This window comes from Perna viridis, chromosome 6 (genome assembly GCF_037379345.1).
Source record: "Perna viridis isolate PV_CMFRI_1.1 ecotype Kerala chromosome 6, ASM3737934v1, whole genome shotgun sequence".
Taxonomy (NCBI): Eukaryota; Metazoa; Mollusca; class Bivalvia; order Mytilida; family Mytilidae; genus Perna; species Perna viridis.
In genome coordinates, this window is record NC_142450.1 from 49,027,860 (window position 1) to 49,046,809 (window position 18,950).

Below are 18,950 nucleotides of genomic sequence, written 5' to 3' on the forward strand. Positions count from 1 at the left end.
TGAATACATAAGCCTGATAGGCTAGTAGACGGACGGGGTCAAGGGGCTTCAGAACTAAATTATTTGAAAATCTATTTGATGCTTTATTTCTTTTAAAACATGGTGTTGTATTTTAAAATTGTGCAAAAAATTTATCTGTAATACCTTTTTTAAACATGCATTGTGTTTTTTTTGCTAAAAAAAGGCGCAAGTTTTGAGGAGCATTTTTTAACTTTTTTGCAGCAGCCACATTTGTAGCCTTACTTTAAATGGTTGTGCCTAATAACACCAAAATATCAAGACAAGTTAGGTACCATTTCGTAAAATTTAATCAGCTTACTATAGTGCCATGCAAATAACCTTCATAGAGTTTAAGTTCAAAATGCATACTGTTTAAATTAACAAAATAGGTTATAAGTAAAATAATATGGTAGTAAACTTTGAATCAGAATGGCAGTAACTGCTGAGTGATTCAGAGTTCAGTTTGATTAATGTATATTGTTTTTTTCATATGGACAAATTTTGAGATGCGAAGCAATAAAATTATTTCAATTATTTATTGCTGCGTAAATATCCGACACATTTTAACGTGCATGATTTAAATATAAATAAATTTACTAATTCTATAAATGCAAAACAAAAAAATCACTAAATGATTATTCTATTAATCATAATTATAAAATTAAAAGAACTAATTCTAATGTCTTCATTTCTTACAATGACTTTGATAAAAAAAAACCTCTAAAACAGATATAACCTGACTGAAAAATAAGCAAAATGTAATCCATAACAAGACAAATAAAATACAAAATAATAAAATATCTAATTAATAAATTTCGGCAGTATTTATATCACAGTTTGGGAACAATAATTTATATCACAAATTATATAGACATATCACATGAGTTTCAGTACCAGTCTACATAAGTAACAAGCAGCGGTCAAAACTTTATATGTAAAGCATAAACAGATGTCTAAGGAACTTGTTAATATGGAATAACAACCTAAGTCGTATAGATTCCACCCGCATCCATGTTAACAGAAGAGAATGTCATCTTCTACATAAGTCCAAAAGGAGAAATGCTCTGTATAGAAGGTACTTGTAAGTATTCACATTCTCTACATAAATACTGGATTGAATTGCTGATTCCATACAATATTAAACAGGGGTGTCAAGTAAGATTCCATGTTTGTATAATATAGAGTTTTCTTGCTTCCTGGTTCCTATACAGGCCAGTTTATTTTCCTTCCTCCAAGTTAGACCACTAATTCGACCTCTCCTGAAACATAAAATTACTAACTTTAAATCATCTAGCTAAATGCCATTGAGCATCAAATCTTTCCATTGTTGACAAAAAAAAACAATTGTATCCATTAAAATGGAGTTGTCTTGACCAGCTCATACCATTCTTAGTTTAACGTGTAGACCTCAGTCCATGTGGGTCCCTGTCTCATAATCAATGTAAACAAACATATGATTGTCAAAATAAAACTGTTATACTTACTTGCTAACTGTCTGTATCGGCATTTCCGTAGTCTATCCGTTAACATGTGTAGAGTTGCTCCATCACCAGCATTGGATTGCCATGTCCGTAAACTATGGAAGCACTTTTCTTGGATGGACGGTTTACTCTGATCAATAGTTCTTAGTTCATCCTCAGCAACACCCAGACGTCGGGCGATGGCCATCCAGTTCCGCACGGCGTCAGGATTCTGGGCGACTTTTACAAAGGCTCTTTTTAAGTGATTATCTGCAAGTAAAGACATTGACAGAAATAACATTGGTCGTTGTACTAATTTGTTTTTAAACCTCGTTGACAAATGAATTTACACACATTTTCATCATTACGGTAAACACACACACGATCATGTAGAATATACCAATGAACAACATGGGCCTTATATGGAATGCCTACAGGCTTACATGTATATTTCGAAGTACAATTGAAACTAGAACGGCGAGCAACCTCAATAATCGATTCCTACTATACATGTGCAAACACAAACATCTTTAATTTGGATTATATCTTTATGCAACCAAACAACAAAGCACATCTGCATATGAATTTATATTCGTCCTTCCTTTCAAGTTTCATAAAGATTTGCTTACCCCTTACAAGGTATGTAAAACTCTGAAATAGGATTATCTCTCTTTGCATGTATATGAAATATTTGTCTTGCTTAATATACAGTGTCCATTTTCTTTAGTTATTTTGTTACTTTGTACGTATCATTTTGGTTATTTTACGTATTATTCTTTGTTGGGTGTGTCTGTTATCCCTGTCTGGTCATTGTCCCTGGATTGCGTTCTATTGATAGATTGGTTCCCTCAATTACTCCTCCACAAATTAATGATTGCAATTTTATTCTTGAACAGATTTGGATCTACACTTAAAATGGGACAGGGTCTCACTAACCATTTCCGGGTCAAATGGCCACCCCCTATGTAGTACCAAAAACACACTGAACCTAGACATATGCATTGTAAGTGCATTATTTGTATGTATTATGATTAAAAGTAGTCAAAATAAAGCTGAGAATGTGTACTTTAAAATCATATAGGTAATTAACTACAAAAGTGAATGAATATTGTTTACATGTGTGAGTAATTTGTCTTCATGCTGTTAGTAAGCAGAAAAGGTAAAAATGTGGATTTTCAGTATTATTAATTCAAGTAAATATTGTGAAGAATTTCTACAATCATCGTACCATTAGCATAATGATTTTGGAAGCCTTTTTTTCCACGCTTTGCAGCGGTATGCAACTTTAAGATGTCATTTGTCCTGGGAATTCACTGTGAAACTTTGAAAATTCCTTTTTTAACATGTAGAGTAATGGAAACGTTAGAAGTGGTTAGTGAGACCTAGAGAGAGAAAAAGAGGACGCTGGACGCAATGAGTAGATGACTTGCCTTTATTTGCTTGGGCTATACTTTTCCTGTATATTGCATCTTTGTCACGGAGTTCATTCGCTATATCACTTCTACCACAAGACGTCAGAGCATTCGCAAGAATCTCTAACTGTAAAGTAAATATCAATGGGCAATGACTGTGTTTATACTAAAGACCGGTAGGATGACATTCAATGCACTAAGGCCATTCAAAATTAATATCTTGGTTCTCAAGCCATTCCTTCAGGATTTGTATTTCTTTTCATTTTTGATTCCCTTCTCCTAAAGAAGTGATGAGGGTGCACTTTACATGTTTTACAGGCGTAAAAATGACGTTGTCGTTCATACTATCATTGTTTTACCTCGGGCTTGCCGTTTATGGCGCATTGTTTTACCTCGGGCTTGTCGTTTATGTCGCATTGTTTTACCTCGGGCTTGCCGTTTGTGGCGCATTGTTTTACCTCGGGCTTGCCGTTTATGGCGCATTGTTTTACCCCGAGCGTTGACAAAGGGTTAAATAACAACATAAATGGCTAGCCCGTGGTAAAACGATGATAAAATGGGAGTTTTCGTGATTTATTTCGATTCTAATGGGACTATTTTTTTTAAAGACGCAGCCTATGAGTTGCGCGAAATGTTGGTTATGTGTTTATCACTTTTTTCCAAGAGTTTTGAACTACGTTTTTGTTTTAAGTTATAAATATTGTAAATAAGCAAATGGGTACATCAGGCATCTTTAGTAGAGATGGAAATTTATAGGTAGTTTAAAACCAAGACGTTATTTTAAGTTGGTCTCATTTGACATTAATGTAGTTAGCGTTTTGCTTTTGTTACTTTGTATGATTTCAGTTACTTTATGTTCATTGTTGTATATGTCTGTTTTCCATGTCTGGTCTTTGTTCCTGGATTACATTCTTTTGATTACCACTATAACCTTGGTTCCCTTGATTACTCTTGCACATAAAAGTAGGCCCAAGTATGACTTCTGGATTAAAGTCTTAAGATTTCTTTTATTAACTTCTCCCCTGCAGTTTCAGAATAGTGTGAAATGAAAAAAACTCACAATCAGGAATTCAGCCTCATTTTCTGGTTATTTTGTAATATATAAACTACTAAATACTTAGCTACTAAATTGCTAGTAGTATACATAATCTACAAGCACTCACTGGAATCCGTTTTTGTAGAGGTAATGGGATATACAGTCACAATGTTAACACATTAAAGTGTCTTTTTATGAAGGGGTTATGGGACATACATATAGTCACCTTGTTAGCACTTCTTGGTATCCGTTTAGCCCATGAGACCAGCATATCATATCGAATCTTTTTAGGATCAGGGCTGGCTGTATTTTGTCGCATTATAGCCTGAATCCGTACACTCTTTAAGTTCAGACAGGCGGCCAATGATTTCCACTCATCTCCAAGTTCAGTGGCAACGAAGTCTAAGACATCTTTTGTATCTGGGGCTGAAATGAGGAAATACCAATTAATTAATATGTATTTAAGGGTCAAAATGCACCAACTAAATTCAGATACAGATAACTTGACAATGCATTACAAAGTATTTTCTAATATGCACCAGCGTTGTTCTAAAACCATTGACTAGTTGTTACGATTTTCGCAAATCAATAAAGATTTTTAAAAAGATAAAATCGCTTAACTTTTAAAGGTAAATGTTTGACGTCAAATACATGTCAACTAAGTAATGCGGATTTCATCTCTAAAACAACTTTTACCTTTACATAAACATACACTTAACACATTAATTTGTTTCTGTTTAAATCAATAGTCTTACGCGCCTAGAAAAAAAATCACACTTTTTGGAACTATTTATAAGTATTGAAACAGCACAGCCACTAATAAATACAAACCTTCAACGTTAATCTTTACTGGGGCCGTGTTTAGAGGCTTTGGTGGTTCAGGGTCTGGCTGAAATATCAACATGATAATCATTTAAGTATTAGTCTCTATAAATTCAGACTGAAAGTGATTCGTGCACGTCGAAAACTCAACGATTTCACTTTTTAAATTATTTCTAATTCTGAAAAAAAGTTAGAGATCGGTTTGGCATTCCGTTGTTGCACTTTTGAGATAGAAATTACATTGATTGTGTATGAAATTGACATGAGTTATTGTCTTTGATTTGGTTAGATTTGATTAAGAGTAATTCGGGGAACCAAGATTCTAGCGTAATCCAGGCTTTGGGGCGAAGACCAGACATGGAAAACAGACACACACCACAAAGAGCATTAATAACTTAATAACCAAGATGATACATACAAAGTAACAAAACTAAATTAGAAAATCGGACTTCACTAAAAACTAGGAGCATGGACCGGGTGCACCGGCAGAGTAAGGGTCCCCTGATTTCTAAAAACACCCGCTGAGTTGCTCATAAAAAGTCAAGTCTTGGTATAGATGGAAGAGGAAAGGAAAACTATGACACGTAAAATAAATCAGTGTTCATGGTGCAGATGGATACACTGTAACGATCCACGAGGTCATGATGACGACCATAAAACTTCTATAGTGATGACTTCAATCTTGTAGCAACGTAACCCTCTTCCAGAAGCCTAATCGTAAGAAATCAAATAAAGAGATGAATGTATGGTTTTCTCAAAAATACAGATCTATTGAAAATATACTGTTTTTATGGGTTTTTCTTTACCATGAATCAGGTCAAAAATTGACTGTATGAATTTTAAAAGGACTGACACTTAAGTATGTCTTGTAAAAACATGTATAAAAACACACACCAAGTAACTATACTGACTTTGTGTGTGTTTTAATACATTACAAAGTCGGTTGTATTACCCCTTTTTTCAATCAAATGAATTTGTGAAATTAACTTTACATTTGGTTGTGTTACGGAGGAACGGAATTCAAGCACCTTTGTTTGTAGGAGTAAACATAAAAGAACATCTTTTATTTCTAAATTTCCAAATTAGTAGCCCACAAGAAGCAAAAAAGAATTTTTACAAGAAGGAAGGAACACGATTGGACATTGGACCAATTATCAGTACAAGTTATATATTCCATAACACATATTTGGTGTATCATTAACTGATTTATTACTCACCTTTGGTATATTGATCAGAAGTTCAGTCATGAGCAGTCTTTCTGTAGAAACCTCGACATGTGGAGGTTTCTTTGGTGCTCCTGGTGTTTGATGTTCTACTTGGTGTAATTTTCGATGTGTACTCTCTGACAAAACTTGGGCGAAACCTCGGTAAGTGTGGAAGCTCTTCTGTGCAAACTTTTCTATCTCTTCGACACGGAAGTCTAAACTACTCTTTATATGCGTATTGAAAATAACTCTAAGTTTTTGACTTTGTTGAGTACACTGTATATTGCCTCTAAATACAATATCTAAAACCTGTCCTTCCTTAACTACAATCTCCTTACTGGGACCAGGACCCTCTTCATAACCAAGTTCTCCTAACTTTCTCAGAGCACGCTCTGTCTTGTTTGTTTGCGCACAAGACAGAATTATTTCGTTTGGATCGTCATTTCTCTGGCGTAGGAATACTTGTACAGTTCTATACATGATCGAGTTCTCTAACATAAAGGCTATCCGTTCAATCTGTGTCATAGACAAACCTTCTTTTGTCCTCATAAGGAGATACCTACAATAGTTGTCGTAGGTTTTAATGCTATCATGCGGAGTGGATATACACGTACATTTTAACAAGATGTCACTGGACCCGTAGTGGTCATTAGGAATTAGTATTTCTGTGATAAATCTAAACAATCATGAATGTTGTGTAAGTCCATTAGTTCATTTGACATTTATTTTCATTTTCGGATCAGTAATTTGAATTAAGATGTACTGCCCGGGCGAAAGATGATGCGGTACGTAGCTGTTGTAAAAAGTTATAGACTAGAATAACTAGAAATACTTGTTTCTTACCATGTTGCCCTTTTCTAGCCTAACTCATCAGGCTACGGGTAACACACATCAAATTACCTGTCATGTGGCTGTTTTATTTCAAATGACACAATATCTTTGTTTTTTGCCTGGAAGAGTGATATATCTTGAGATTTTGTCCACCATTCCTCTCTGTTAGTCCTAGTCAAGAGATGGATCTCTTCGTCTGCATCATCTACAATATACATATTTTAAATTACCAGCCTTCATATTTAGTCTAGAAGTTTCACTACGCCTCAATAGGACCGGGATTTTTTATCACCAAAATATCATTAAATAATTTTGTTTCCATATTTGACTATTTTGTATGTTCTCTGATTTATTCGCCTGATATTTAATGCCTTCAGTGCTATAAGGAGAATCTTGCCAATGGCCTGTGCTACTGAAAACGTCTTTTGGAAAGACCTGCCAGCATTTTAATTCTGCAGGTTAATTGAATCTTGCACCCAAAAGAAGATGTTGAAATTATAAGTAACAAGTACTCGGGGTCAACCGTAAACAACATTTCACTTGTGAAGTATCAATCCAGTTATTAAACGAGTCAGGTGTCTATAGTATGTTAAATCATACACATCAAAAGAAATAATTTCAATGTAAAATTGATTACAGACCGTCATCATTCCTGGAAGACTGGAAGGCCGTGGACGGTCTGGCAGTCAATGGTCTTGGTTCTTGACTTCCACCTTCCGATCTAGAACCTGCTGCCGCCGTCTGAGGGCGCTTCGGTTTACTGGTGTTTGGTGGCAGAGGGATGGTGAGAAGCAAGGGTTTGGCAAATTTTCTATTCATAATGGAAAACTTAAGAATAGGGCTCGTTGCCAGTAAGTGACCACACTCAACGGGATTTCTTTGTTTGAGGTCTGTAACAGCTGAAAGCTCCACTGGCTGTACCTAAATAATGTTCAAAATTCTGGCTAGTTTCACTTCCCTGTCACACCGAAGCCCTTTAGGGGATGGGTTAATTATACATGTCCATAAGAGCATTAAAAGTTTTTTTTTAATTTATCTTTCTTCGAAACCAACAATCGCTTTAAAAAGGAATTACGAAATACTGATGTTTTATTTATTCATTTGTAAACTACGTAGAGACTTCATGTACAAGTCAAGAACCATGATACTAATTTTAACACATGGTTCGACATTAGCATTCATCATAAAAAAATATCAGGTTTGCGAATGACCATCTGTTATTGAATGACTTCAATAATACTTCCATATATATAGGGTTATTATAACAGTACTAGCCTCTATGTTAAAATTTGTGTTCATTCTAAACATTGACGGTTTACATGTGAAGGAGACCCTTGGATCCACTGAGGAGAAGACTTTGTTTCCTTTCCTGGTAAACGTCAGAGTATCTTTCTTTAATCTCAACACAACAGCAAACGTTCCAAATTTCCGTGTTCTGGTCTCTACAAACCGCAGTTCCTACAAAATATTAGCAGTATTACAAATTAAAAAAAAATATCTTTAAACATATGAGAATGATAATCTGTAAGCGATGGCTCACTAGTGATACCCCCATTTTCATGATATAAGGAAAATAAAGTACTCGGTAAACAGGAAGTGCTTTTTCTTTCCCGAAAATGGATTTCACCATATGGCATACATACAGAAAGAATGTGTAAAAAAAATTTCAAAAGCCACATTAATCTGTTTCTGAACGCTTATTCCTACGACTACTTTGGATAGATACCTTAATGTCTTCAAGGGTAATCTCAGAAGATGGAAGCTCCGCCCACTTTCCATTCGATTGCAGGGTTTTGATGATCGGTTCTTTCCCAGGGATGCCGCGTGGAGCACAGTGAGGAATGGCGATTGACATAGGCTGTTCGAACTGTAATTAAAAAAATGTCAACCCTTAGATGATAGATCACTCGCTCCTTGGTTGGTGATATTGATAATATGGTTGTGTTAGCTCGATAAAGCTTGATAAACAATTGCCTTCACGTCACAAAATTAAAACCATATCAAATAAACATTTGGATTAAAAAAAAAACCACTTGTACTCTTCACAAAACCATAGATATCTAAACCAGTAAATTAAACAGTGATGCTTCTGAATGTTCTACAAAACAGCCATGAAGTTGTACAAGTTATGTCCGATATACTGGCCGATATTATAAATCTAAAGATATTCATAATCATGGTAAAACTGGACAAACCATATCGATTAAAAAGTTCATAATGACTTAAGTAGTTATTCAACTTAGTTGTCTAAATGGAATAAAATGTCAGCTTTGTGTTGTAGAGCACGGTCTTGAGTTTTCCACGATTTCAACAGGTCAAGACGTGAGACAGAACAGCAGAGCTTGAGTAGATGTTATGGGAAGATAGCTAAATCAATGATTTTCAGTGATTATTATCTTTTTAGCGCAAAGTCTAACAAAATCATGACCTCTGCAAAGTCTACCACGCAAGAATAAACAAAAAAAACATGTCCTCTGCAAATTCTATCACGTAAGAATAAAAAACAAAAACATGTCCTCTGCAAAGTCTACCACGCAAGAATAAACCAAAAAAACATGTCCGCTGCAAAGTCTACCACGTAAGAATAAACAAAAAAAAACATGTCCGCTGCAAAGTCTACCACGCAAAAATAAACAAAAAAAAATCATGTCCTCTGCAAAGTCTACCACGTAAGAATAAACAACAAAAACATGTCCGCTGCAAAGTCTACCACGTAAGAATAAACAACAAAAACATGTCCACCTTAAAGTCTACCACGTAAGAATAAACAACAAAAACATGTCCACCTTAAAGTCTACCACGTAGGAATTAAAGAAACTTAAGGATGTTCGCTGCTCTATAAAAGAATAACAAGGATTCCAAAAGATTGTGAAATCTTTGAAGATAATTCACGATAGAACAATATAAGAAATATAAAGATGGGTCAATTTGTGTGTTTTTGAAATATAAACATTTCAAATTACGGCGGGGTCAGGATTTCACAGAAAAAACCAGATGAGTCCGAAATTCCGACAAAAAGGGCGAAACATAATCAACGAACTTCATTAACAGCCATTTTTCAACTTTCATTAGGTTCTTACTGTCTACAGTGTTACTCGAAGGCTGACAACGTGTCTTTTTGTCTCCAAAATGTCATCATGAAGACTTACATTGAACTTCTTTTCTGAATCAGCAGGTTTTAATTCTACAATGTTGCTGACAAGCTCTTCTGTTTCTATTAGTTCCAGGATACCAGAATCTTGTTCAAGTCTTGTAACCTCTACATCGTCACGATTCAGGGATCCAGTTATAGCCCTTACAATACACCCAACACCAGGATCATAGTCACCAGGTTCCACACTATATCTACAATATGTATCATAAAACATTTAGAAATCATATCTCGTTTCACACCAAACTATCTCATACTCATACCTATGTACGCTTGTTTAAACTCCGTGTGTAATAACGGTACTAAAACCATATCATACCAGACATTGGTCATTTTCTCTATACTACACAGACAAAATTACTATGGATAAGAATCATACAACGCATGGATAAACATGTATAGTATATGTTTTGATTATCATAATTATGGTAATCATGTTTTCAAAATTATCACACATAACTTTACCATGAATCAAGCATATGTGACACTTTAAGTTTTGTATTTGTTGGTAATAGTCTTAGGCTGCAATGTATACCATAATTGTTTATTGACTAGACGTACATGTATCTCGGCCAGTTTTTAGGGTTTAATCTTTCTGCCTCTTTCCTCGCCTTTTCCTCATCAGCTCTCTTCCTTTCGTCATGAAATGTAGTTCCTTTCTTTTTAGCCTCCTCAACCAGCACTTTGTTTTCTTCCTCCCTCAACTTCCGTTCCTCTTCGGCTTTCTTCTGAGCCCTCTCTTGTGCTCGTTTTCTGGCTTCATCCTCCGCCTTTCGTTTCTCTAGTGCTGCCTTTTGTGCCTCCTCGGCTGCTTTCATGGCTAACTCTGCTGATTCCCATGCTTTCTTCGCTAGACTTTCAGCTTCTGCTGCCTCTATCTCTGCTTCGTTTGCCAGTTGGTTAGTTTCTGCCACAGATACAGCAGCTCTGGCTACAGATGACCTTGCCTCTGAAGCCTTAGCTAAAGCTGATCGCTCTACGGCTATACGTTCCTCACGAAGTTTATGTTTGTCTGTAATTAAAACAGTGTATAGTTACCATAACAAGTTAACTTTACCCATTGATTTATTAATGTTCAATGTTTGGAGACGGACTGTTGGTCCATTAAAATTACTAAAACTTAAATGTGCTCTACAAAGAAATGAGTTGTCATGTTATGGGACAAACTATAAGTGTATCTCTGGTACACACGTGACTGAAATAAACTTAAGTATTTTATCATGAATAAGGTTGGAATGTACATGTGATCATAATTGGGTTTACCAGAGTCTAATTCATTTATTGCTCAGACTCTAGTATTTCAGCTCATGAACGTTAATTTATAAAAAGATATTTTTGTACAAGAATATCGTTTGATGGAATCTGTATATTGGTCATTTCAATAGTCAGTCAAAAGCAGTCAATGAAGGTCTGTGCAGTGCCTGTAACTTTTTAAACTATTTTTGGTAGGATTGTTGTCTCATTGACACGTTCCCCGTTATATTTTTCCTACTTTTTTTACTGATATGATTGAACTTCTAAGAAGAGAGCACAATCCAGAGAGAATCTGCCTGTTCTATATACATGTATTTATCCCTTGGAACTGTACTGAACATTTTAACTCCTCTCTGATCAAAATGTGTGACGAGTGAATTAATTTATTCAATAAAGCAAATTATATAGTCGATTCAAATGAGTTAAATTTACAGTTTGAAAGATCATGTTTAATTGATATTTATATTACTGACTAAAACCCCAATTTTAATATCCTGTCATTTCTAATAAAATTGATTTTTTGATTCATATCCCAGTATTAAAAGTCTGTGTTTATTGACAATACTGTGAGGGTAAATATTATTTTACCGGCATACAGCGGTGTATGTTTTTATTAATTAAAGTGTCTGATAAAAATTCAAGTGAAAATCGATGGATGTTTTAATAAGAATCTCTATGACCTGAATAGAAACAGTGCCATCCCGGATAACGTTCTTACTAAAATCAAACTTTATGAAAAGTTGGTGAATATTTTTGAACTAGGATAATTCTACTGAAAGAGCCTTTTTTATAAATATATATTCATATTCAATACTTAAATTGTATGTTTTAATAATCCTTTTGATCCGATTTGAACATGAATAGACGTTTTTCAGAGGGAATTTAATTTAGCTGTAGAATGTCACTTTACCTATATGTGACGATATTACTCCAATTAAGTGGAAAATATCATGAGAACAAAATAATTCGCTAAGAAGTATAGAAAGTACATGCAGTGCACTCAATTTTTCCTTGTGTAATCAAAGTTCCTCGGTATTTAAACTCAGTGTGTATTTAGACTGATCATAGTCATATTATACCCACTTTAAAGCAATTTACTACAACTTTCAATTTTTCAGTAAGTGCACGTAGCCAAGCATGTATAAGGTGTGTTTTAAGTATCAGAATTGAAGCAATAAACTTCTGAAAACCAAAGTCATGATATTTTGTGCAAGTATTTCAAAATGGTTGTTCATTGTCTGGGATGGTCCATATCATACACCCCTCAGTCATCAGATCTTTACACAACTCATTTTTTTGTCTTTACATACGGGTAACTCTGATTTGTTACTAATGTTTTTTGTTACTACATGTGTTGAGATGGTCCACCGTGCAATTATTAGATTTCTAGATCTCTATATGCTTAGTAACTCAAATCTCATACTCAGGGGCGGAACTAGACACTTTGAAAATGAGGGTTGCCAGCTGGGGATCTTAAGAAAAAGGGGGTGCTTTTTATTTACCCCATTTTTGTCAATTTTACACATAATAATGACAAATTTTCCAATAAAATGGAGAGGTGCCAACCCCCTGCACCCTCCGGAATCCCCACTGATACGAGTCCTTAAAGGAGAATAAACATAATATTTTAAGTGGAAAGTTCTGCAACATCTACTGTCAAGTATACAACTGCTTCAAAAATGGAATATAACAGACATTTCAAATTGTAATAAGAAAAGTATGAACATTTTCTTCATCCGATGTTATTTTTTTCAATAGTTTTTGGCTAAAACTGAACAAAGTTCTTAGGAAAATACATATTTATCACTAAACCAAATGAATTATGTCATAAGAAATGGATATTGGTTACAAATTTTATGACAAGGAATATGAAAATATTAACACACTTTACACAGTTGTAAGTTTTTTTACAAGGCGTACTACGTTTCAAACCTAAAAAGGTGTTATGTCAATGCATTTGATATATTAAAAATTGTAATTGCTATGAAAACCAATATTTTCATTTAAAAAAAATCATTCAATTTACAGTTTTATGTGTTAAGAAATGAAGTTTGGTTTAGTTTTTTTATTATTCACTTATCAGTACTCTGGCTAAATAAGTGATATTTCAAAGGGATGTTCCACTGTTAGCTTGTATGGACACTGGAGCTTATCTTGTAACAAGATTGTTGAATAAATTAATAGTGCTTAAAAAAAATTCGTACGAAGATATCTGTCGCCCATGTTTAGTTTTGGATTAATTTATAGTAGTAATTAGAATTTAGCTAAAGCTTATAACCTAAAACGTTTAAAGAGCAAATTTATAGACCAGACGTAACTACCCTGTAAAGTTCTGTAATTAAACGTACCATTCTTAAAGTCGTACTTTCAATAGCCCTCCCATTAAATGATTTTAGAATAAAAAAACTCATCTCTAAATTTGACCTCCACTATAAAAGCCACCCTTAAATGCCATATATTCTGTGAAGTGTTTTCTATTGAACTTAGAATTGAAAAGTAGAATTTGTTTGCAAAGCATTTAACAGCCGATCTCACCAACAAAGAAATGTTTAAATTATAAGTGTAAAACGACAAATATATTATAGTTACTAACAACATAATCGACAGTGGAAATAATAATAATATAAACCTACAAATTATGACAATTATACCTATATTATATTATATTATATTATATTATATTATATTATATTATATTATATTATATTATATTATATTATATTATTACGGACTTTCTGTGCCTCCTTCTTTTGCTTAAAGAAAGGAAAGATATTTCACATTTTTATACTTGCTTCAAGCTGTCTTTGGCATGAAACATCTCATATGAAAGTGTTCCAAAAATCGATTCAACATTCTAGTCTTAAGTTAAGACTGTTCGGTCCAACATTCTGGTCTTAAGTTAAGACTGTTCGGTCCAACATTCTGGTCTTAAGTTAAGACTGTTCGGTTCAACATTCTGGTCTTAAGTTAAGACTGTTCGGTTCAACATTCTGGTCTTAAGTTAAGACTGTTTGGTCCAACATTCTGGTCTTAAGAGTTTGTAAAATATGAGCCATATAATCTGTACTTAAATTATTTTGGTATCATACTTCATCATCTTACTTATACGAGGGTAGTTAAATATTTGTACTCTTGAAAAAACTACGTGTGTGTACCCCATTTCCCTCTTCAGCCTGCAGGTTGCAATAACTGAACCAGAATAGTTAAACTTACGTACCTTTTATTTATATATACATATGCATACTAGAAATTAGGTTGCCCCGACCCTCCACGAATTGTTCCTATAAGCCCCCCACCGGACCTCTCTCGTTACTTATACACGTGAGAAGTAAAACTTACCCTCCTCGAACTGTTCCTGTGATTCCATCCATGTTGTCAGATCCTCCTCTCTGAACCTTTTAGCAATCAAATTGTTCACTTCGTCTCCTGACGTTCGCAAATCTTTCAAACTTTTATTCAGAAATACAAAAAGTGACTCGTACTCTTTGTAGGCATCCCTGAGGGATACAAAATCACCTTTGAACTTGTCTAAATCCATGACAAAGTCTGACAGAGGTTGGGAATTCAACCTATTGGTATACTCAGACATTAAATCCTTCATATTAACCATCAGATCACGAACCTTAACCTCCAATTCCGTCACAGTTTCGACAGCATTGTCAATTTTGATGTTCCTTCTAATTTGCTCTACTGATTCTACGTTGACGTCCTCAAGACCGTTTGGAACACCGTGTGCAGTATTAGTTACATTCTCTCCGTGATCGATTGTGCTCTGGTGCTCGTTCACATCAACGTTGGCTTCCTCGCCATCCTCTCTTTTTTCATTCCCATTTTCATTACTATTTTCTAACTTGGTAGCTATATTCTCCCTATTTTTACTCTGATCATCAGTTGATTCTATATTTTCTTGCTTAGCGTCTGTATGGTTGGTGTCACCATCCTCTTTACCTTCATCACCACTCTCACCAGAAAACACCCCGTCATCACCATTTGTCGGTTGAACGGGTTCTCTTGTTGCCTGGGTTACATCATTTCCATCTACCTTTTCTGTCTCTACGTCGGAATCGGTATTCTTCTCTGCTTGTCTTTTGAAATTTTGTTTTGCCATGGTAGAATCACTAGGGGTGCCTTCGGTTATTACGGGTACCACTGTATTTGTTATGGGTTCAATGTCCTCTAATGTGTCATCAGGATTTTCATCGGAGATCTTTATACGATCTTTGATTTTCTTCCCACGTGATTCTATTTGAGCATTTGATTGTGTGTCCGTCGTTTGTGTGTCGGTAATTTGTATTTTACACGTAGTTAAATCCTTTTGTTCTTTAACTAATTTGTCAGAATTATGTACAGTATCAGCAGGAGGAGTGGCAGTGTGTTTATTAACCTCCTTAGTTATGTTATTAGAATCGTCCCTTATAGTTGTTTTTGCTGAATTCGAAAAATCTGAATATCCAGACGTAGCACTATTCCCTCTTTCCGATGGTTTTAAATCACGTGTTTTATGTGTTGTATCGGGTAATGATAATATTTCACTTGTGCTTAAATTGTTGCCTTTTATTGTTTCGGGACATTCATTCGTGTTTTGGTTCGTTTTAGGTGTGTAACTTACCGGTATTATTTCCTTGGAATGGCCAGGCGTGTTACTTACCGGTATTATTTCCTTGAAGCGGTCAGGCGTGACAGTTACCGGTAATATTTCTTTGGAAGAGTCTTTCGATAAATCGGTACTAATCGCCTCTTTCTGGGTGATATTTTCTACAAAGTCCTCCCGGTTGATATCACTATTTGTCACCTCAAGATTATCGTTTTTATCCTGACAATATGATGGCCACGATGTTTCTGTTAAAGTATCGTCATCAGAATCCGTGTTCTTATTTCCAGTTTCTAACGACAATTTCTTTTCTCTCGATTTTGTTTTTGATTCTGACTGAAATGTATCGGAATAATCGACAGCCGACTGGTCTTGTTCCTGTGGTTTCACGTTTTTATTACCTACTATTCCTTCCTTTTTTGTATCAAGTCCATTATAATTTGTTCGTTTATTGGACCCACGTTGACTGTTGTTTTTATCGCAGCTGTCAGTACTTTCAAAGAATGAGGAATAAGAATAATCCGAGTCTGTCTGTTTGGTTTCCACAACTTTCCCAGTCTGAGTATTGTCAGAACTATTGAATAAATGTTCTTGTTTATTAGTGACATTTAAATTCGCGTCACCTTGAGTCAATAATTCACATTGGTGATTTGAATCTTTCCGATTTTTATTTAAATCTACGTTTTCATTAGTATTATTATCAGTTCTATTTAAAGTCTCCTGGCTTATTGTGGAACGTCGTGGGTCTGTGTGATCACAAACTGTAGAATTGTTAATAGTACTTCCATCTTTCTCGCCGTTAATTTCCATGGAAGGCGTCGAATGTTTAAACGTTGTTTTCTCTCCATGTCTTTCATTCGTAGACTGGTTTTGTTCTTGTCTATTATCAGAATTTTGAGTATTGTTATTATACTCAATCATTGTAATTACTCCTTTTGTCAAACCTTTTAACAAACACGGAAAATTAAAAATTTATCCATCAATATAAGAGACAGATGTGGACCAAGATCTCTCTTATAACATCCAATGTACACTACGTTTTGAGACGGTGAACTCAGTAAAAACAAACATAATGGAGGGGATTAGAGTGATTGGAACAAAGTTAAATCTAACTAAGACCTTGTAAATCGTCTTACAGTTATGTTTGCCTAGTTATGTTGACTGTACTATCTAAATTTGTACGAAGATTAATATTCCATCAAAACACCAGTTTTATCTCTACAACAATATATATTCCTCAGATATTCAACCACCACTTAAGAGTTCCTATACCATCACTCATGGATAATTCCAATAGTAAAATTGATAGAATATGAGCAGCGGAATTAACAGTCCATTTACTGGTTGTATCCATGAGGACTGATTTGATCTAATTCATTATTACTGACTGATTAGAAACCTAGTTATTGATGGCTGCAGTAAAACGGCGATAGTTGGGTGCATTTTGTGAGCAGTTTGTCTCTAACTCATCTAAACGATCGTCCGCCTGTAGATTTAGCTTCAGCTTTTTTCTCAAAGGGAACTGAATCCACAGTTTATATATAAATATATATTACAGTAGCAAACGGCTATTTATGTTGTCTTGATATGTATTTCTTTTTTTTTTCTCAATAAAAAAAAGTTCTATATAAGCATATATATCTTTTTTTCGTATTAAAACATTTTTGGAATAGTTCCATATTAATAACTTAAAAAGGTAACCCTTCAAAGAATCATACCTGGTTTAGTTTTGAGGCATTTTGCTTGTAGTTTTGGAGAATATGCGAAACAGGTTGTCTCAGGTCTTTTATTTAGTTTAAAGAATTTTTTTTAAATTGTCTGTAGGTATTATTCTCTCTGAACATTTATTTTATGCTAAGGTGCGTTTATATGACATGATTGTAAATATATGGCTATTTTTTTGTCATAGTCACAAAAGAAGCAGGATTTGCGTTAAACCGACATTTTTACTGTCAACCATTCAGTGGTTGAAGTTCCAAACGACTTCATATCTTTCATTAAAAATTTCATAAATCATATGGAAAGAAATACGACAATTTTTTTTTAACTACACTCGGACAGCAATCTAATTGATATCAGAATTTTCATTATACGTCCCCTACACTGATTCCATCGATACGTCAGTAGTAAGGACGAATTTCTATCTTAGTGATAAGCCGATTTCGATGTAACGGATCGATGAAGGTAATTAATCATTTTGGAGGTTTAATGTTGATAACGGCGAGGTCAAATATTGAATTTTATTGGATATTCATAACCTAATGTTTAAATTTCCATGCTTAAGTAAAATTTCTAAATAATATAAGAAGTTGACGATAACATTATGAAGAAAGGCAGAATGTACAAAGGTCAAGTTCTTAAGAGGGGATTGTTCTTACTGGTCAATATTTACAATGTTACTACAGAATGAAATCCATGTATTAAACTTACATTCAACATTTACGTCACTTCGTTCAAAGATACGAGTCGCATACAAACATTGTGTAAACGATGGCTTTATGTATTTCGAAATCTGAAACATCAAACGCATAACTATTGTCTTTAAATATATCTAGAAACGATGGGGTTGGTTGGTTTGAGCATCTGACTGATCAAAGTAGTGTCGTAAATTCGAGAAAGGTGTTACGATTGCAAGGTTTCTTCCTACAAATCTTGTCGACTAGAACAGGGCAAACTTGGCACGCGTTGTCTTAATACAAAATGAAAAAAAGCAAAATCTAAATATTTAGTTCAATAATTCAACTTGAAGTACAAGTCAATTTACCCGATACATAGAACACATGTGAACACGCCTATGATGTGTTCGTTTTATTATAATATTGACTTGATTCCGGATTAATAAATTTAATAACCACAACCCCACAGAGAACAAATCTTACTCTTTAAACTCATAAAATTTAAATTGTTTTAATAAGTATGAAGTTCGTCTCTTGATAAAGTTTACTTTCGTGTTTTAGACAAACAAACTTAATAACGTTCACTTGAGTATCCCAGATACAGTGTCATAAAGCATTTAGTAAGTTGACTTAGAAGATTATAGCGCACATTAGTATAAAGATAGATGGCTAATGTAGACCAGAAAACAATCATTCATTTATAAAACATCCAAGAGATAGATTCCTATTCAATAAAATATAAATATACATCATCTCCATCATTGATGACTTAAATCATAGGACAACAAATTG

General features: G+C 34.4%; 1 protein-coding gene across 1 annotated transcript; it reads right to left on the bottom strand.

The window, feature by feature from the left end:
* Nucleotides 1-290: 290 nt before the first annotated feature.
* On the bottom strand, nucleotides 291-17,034 carry LOC148615399 (uncharacterized). Its single transcript, XM_088590308.1, has 13 exons — nucleotides 14,511-17,034; nucleotides 10,479-10,929; nucleotides 9,916-10,111; nucleotides 8,493-8,633; nucleotides 8,042-8,224; nucleotides 7,408-7,687; nucleotides 6,836-6,971; nucleotides 5,948-6,494; nucleotides 4,740-4,797; nucleotides 4,135-4,334; nucleotides 2,891-2,999; nucleotides 1,485-1,730; nucleotides 291-1,259 (listed from the first exon to the last, which is right to left on the bottom strand). Exons 1-13 carry the CDS (start codon nucleotides 16,681-16,683, stop codon nucleotides 1,237-1,239), a joined length of 4,743 nt encoding a protein of 1,580 aa, XP_088446434.1. The 5' UTR covers nucleotides 16,684-17,034; the 3' UTR covers nucleotides 291-1,236.
* Between the last annotated feature and the right edge of the window lie 1,916 nt (nucleotides 17,035-18,950).

What these genes read in the sequence shown, in the direction of transcription:
- LOC148615399 (XM_088590308.1), bottom strand. Translation starts at nt 16,683, where the DNA reads ATGATTGAGTATAATAACAATACTCAAAATTCTGATAATAGACAAGAA. An exon ending in TATAGCCCAAGCAAATAAAG is followed by an intron (nt 1,731 to 2,890) that starts GCAAGTCATCTA and finishes CTTTACTTGCAG; the next exon opens with ATAATCACTTAAAAAGAGCC. An exon ending in CCGATACAGACAGTTAGCAA is followed by an intron (nt 1,260 to 1,484) that starts GTAAGTATAACA and finishes TTTATGTTTCAG; the next exon opens with GAGAGGTCGAATTAGTGGTC.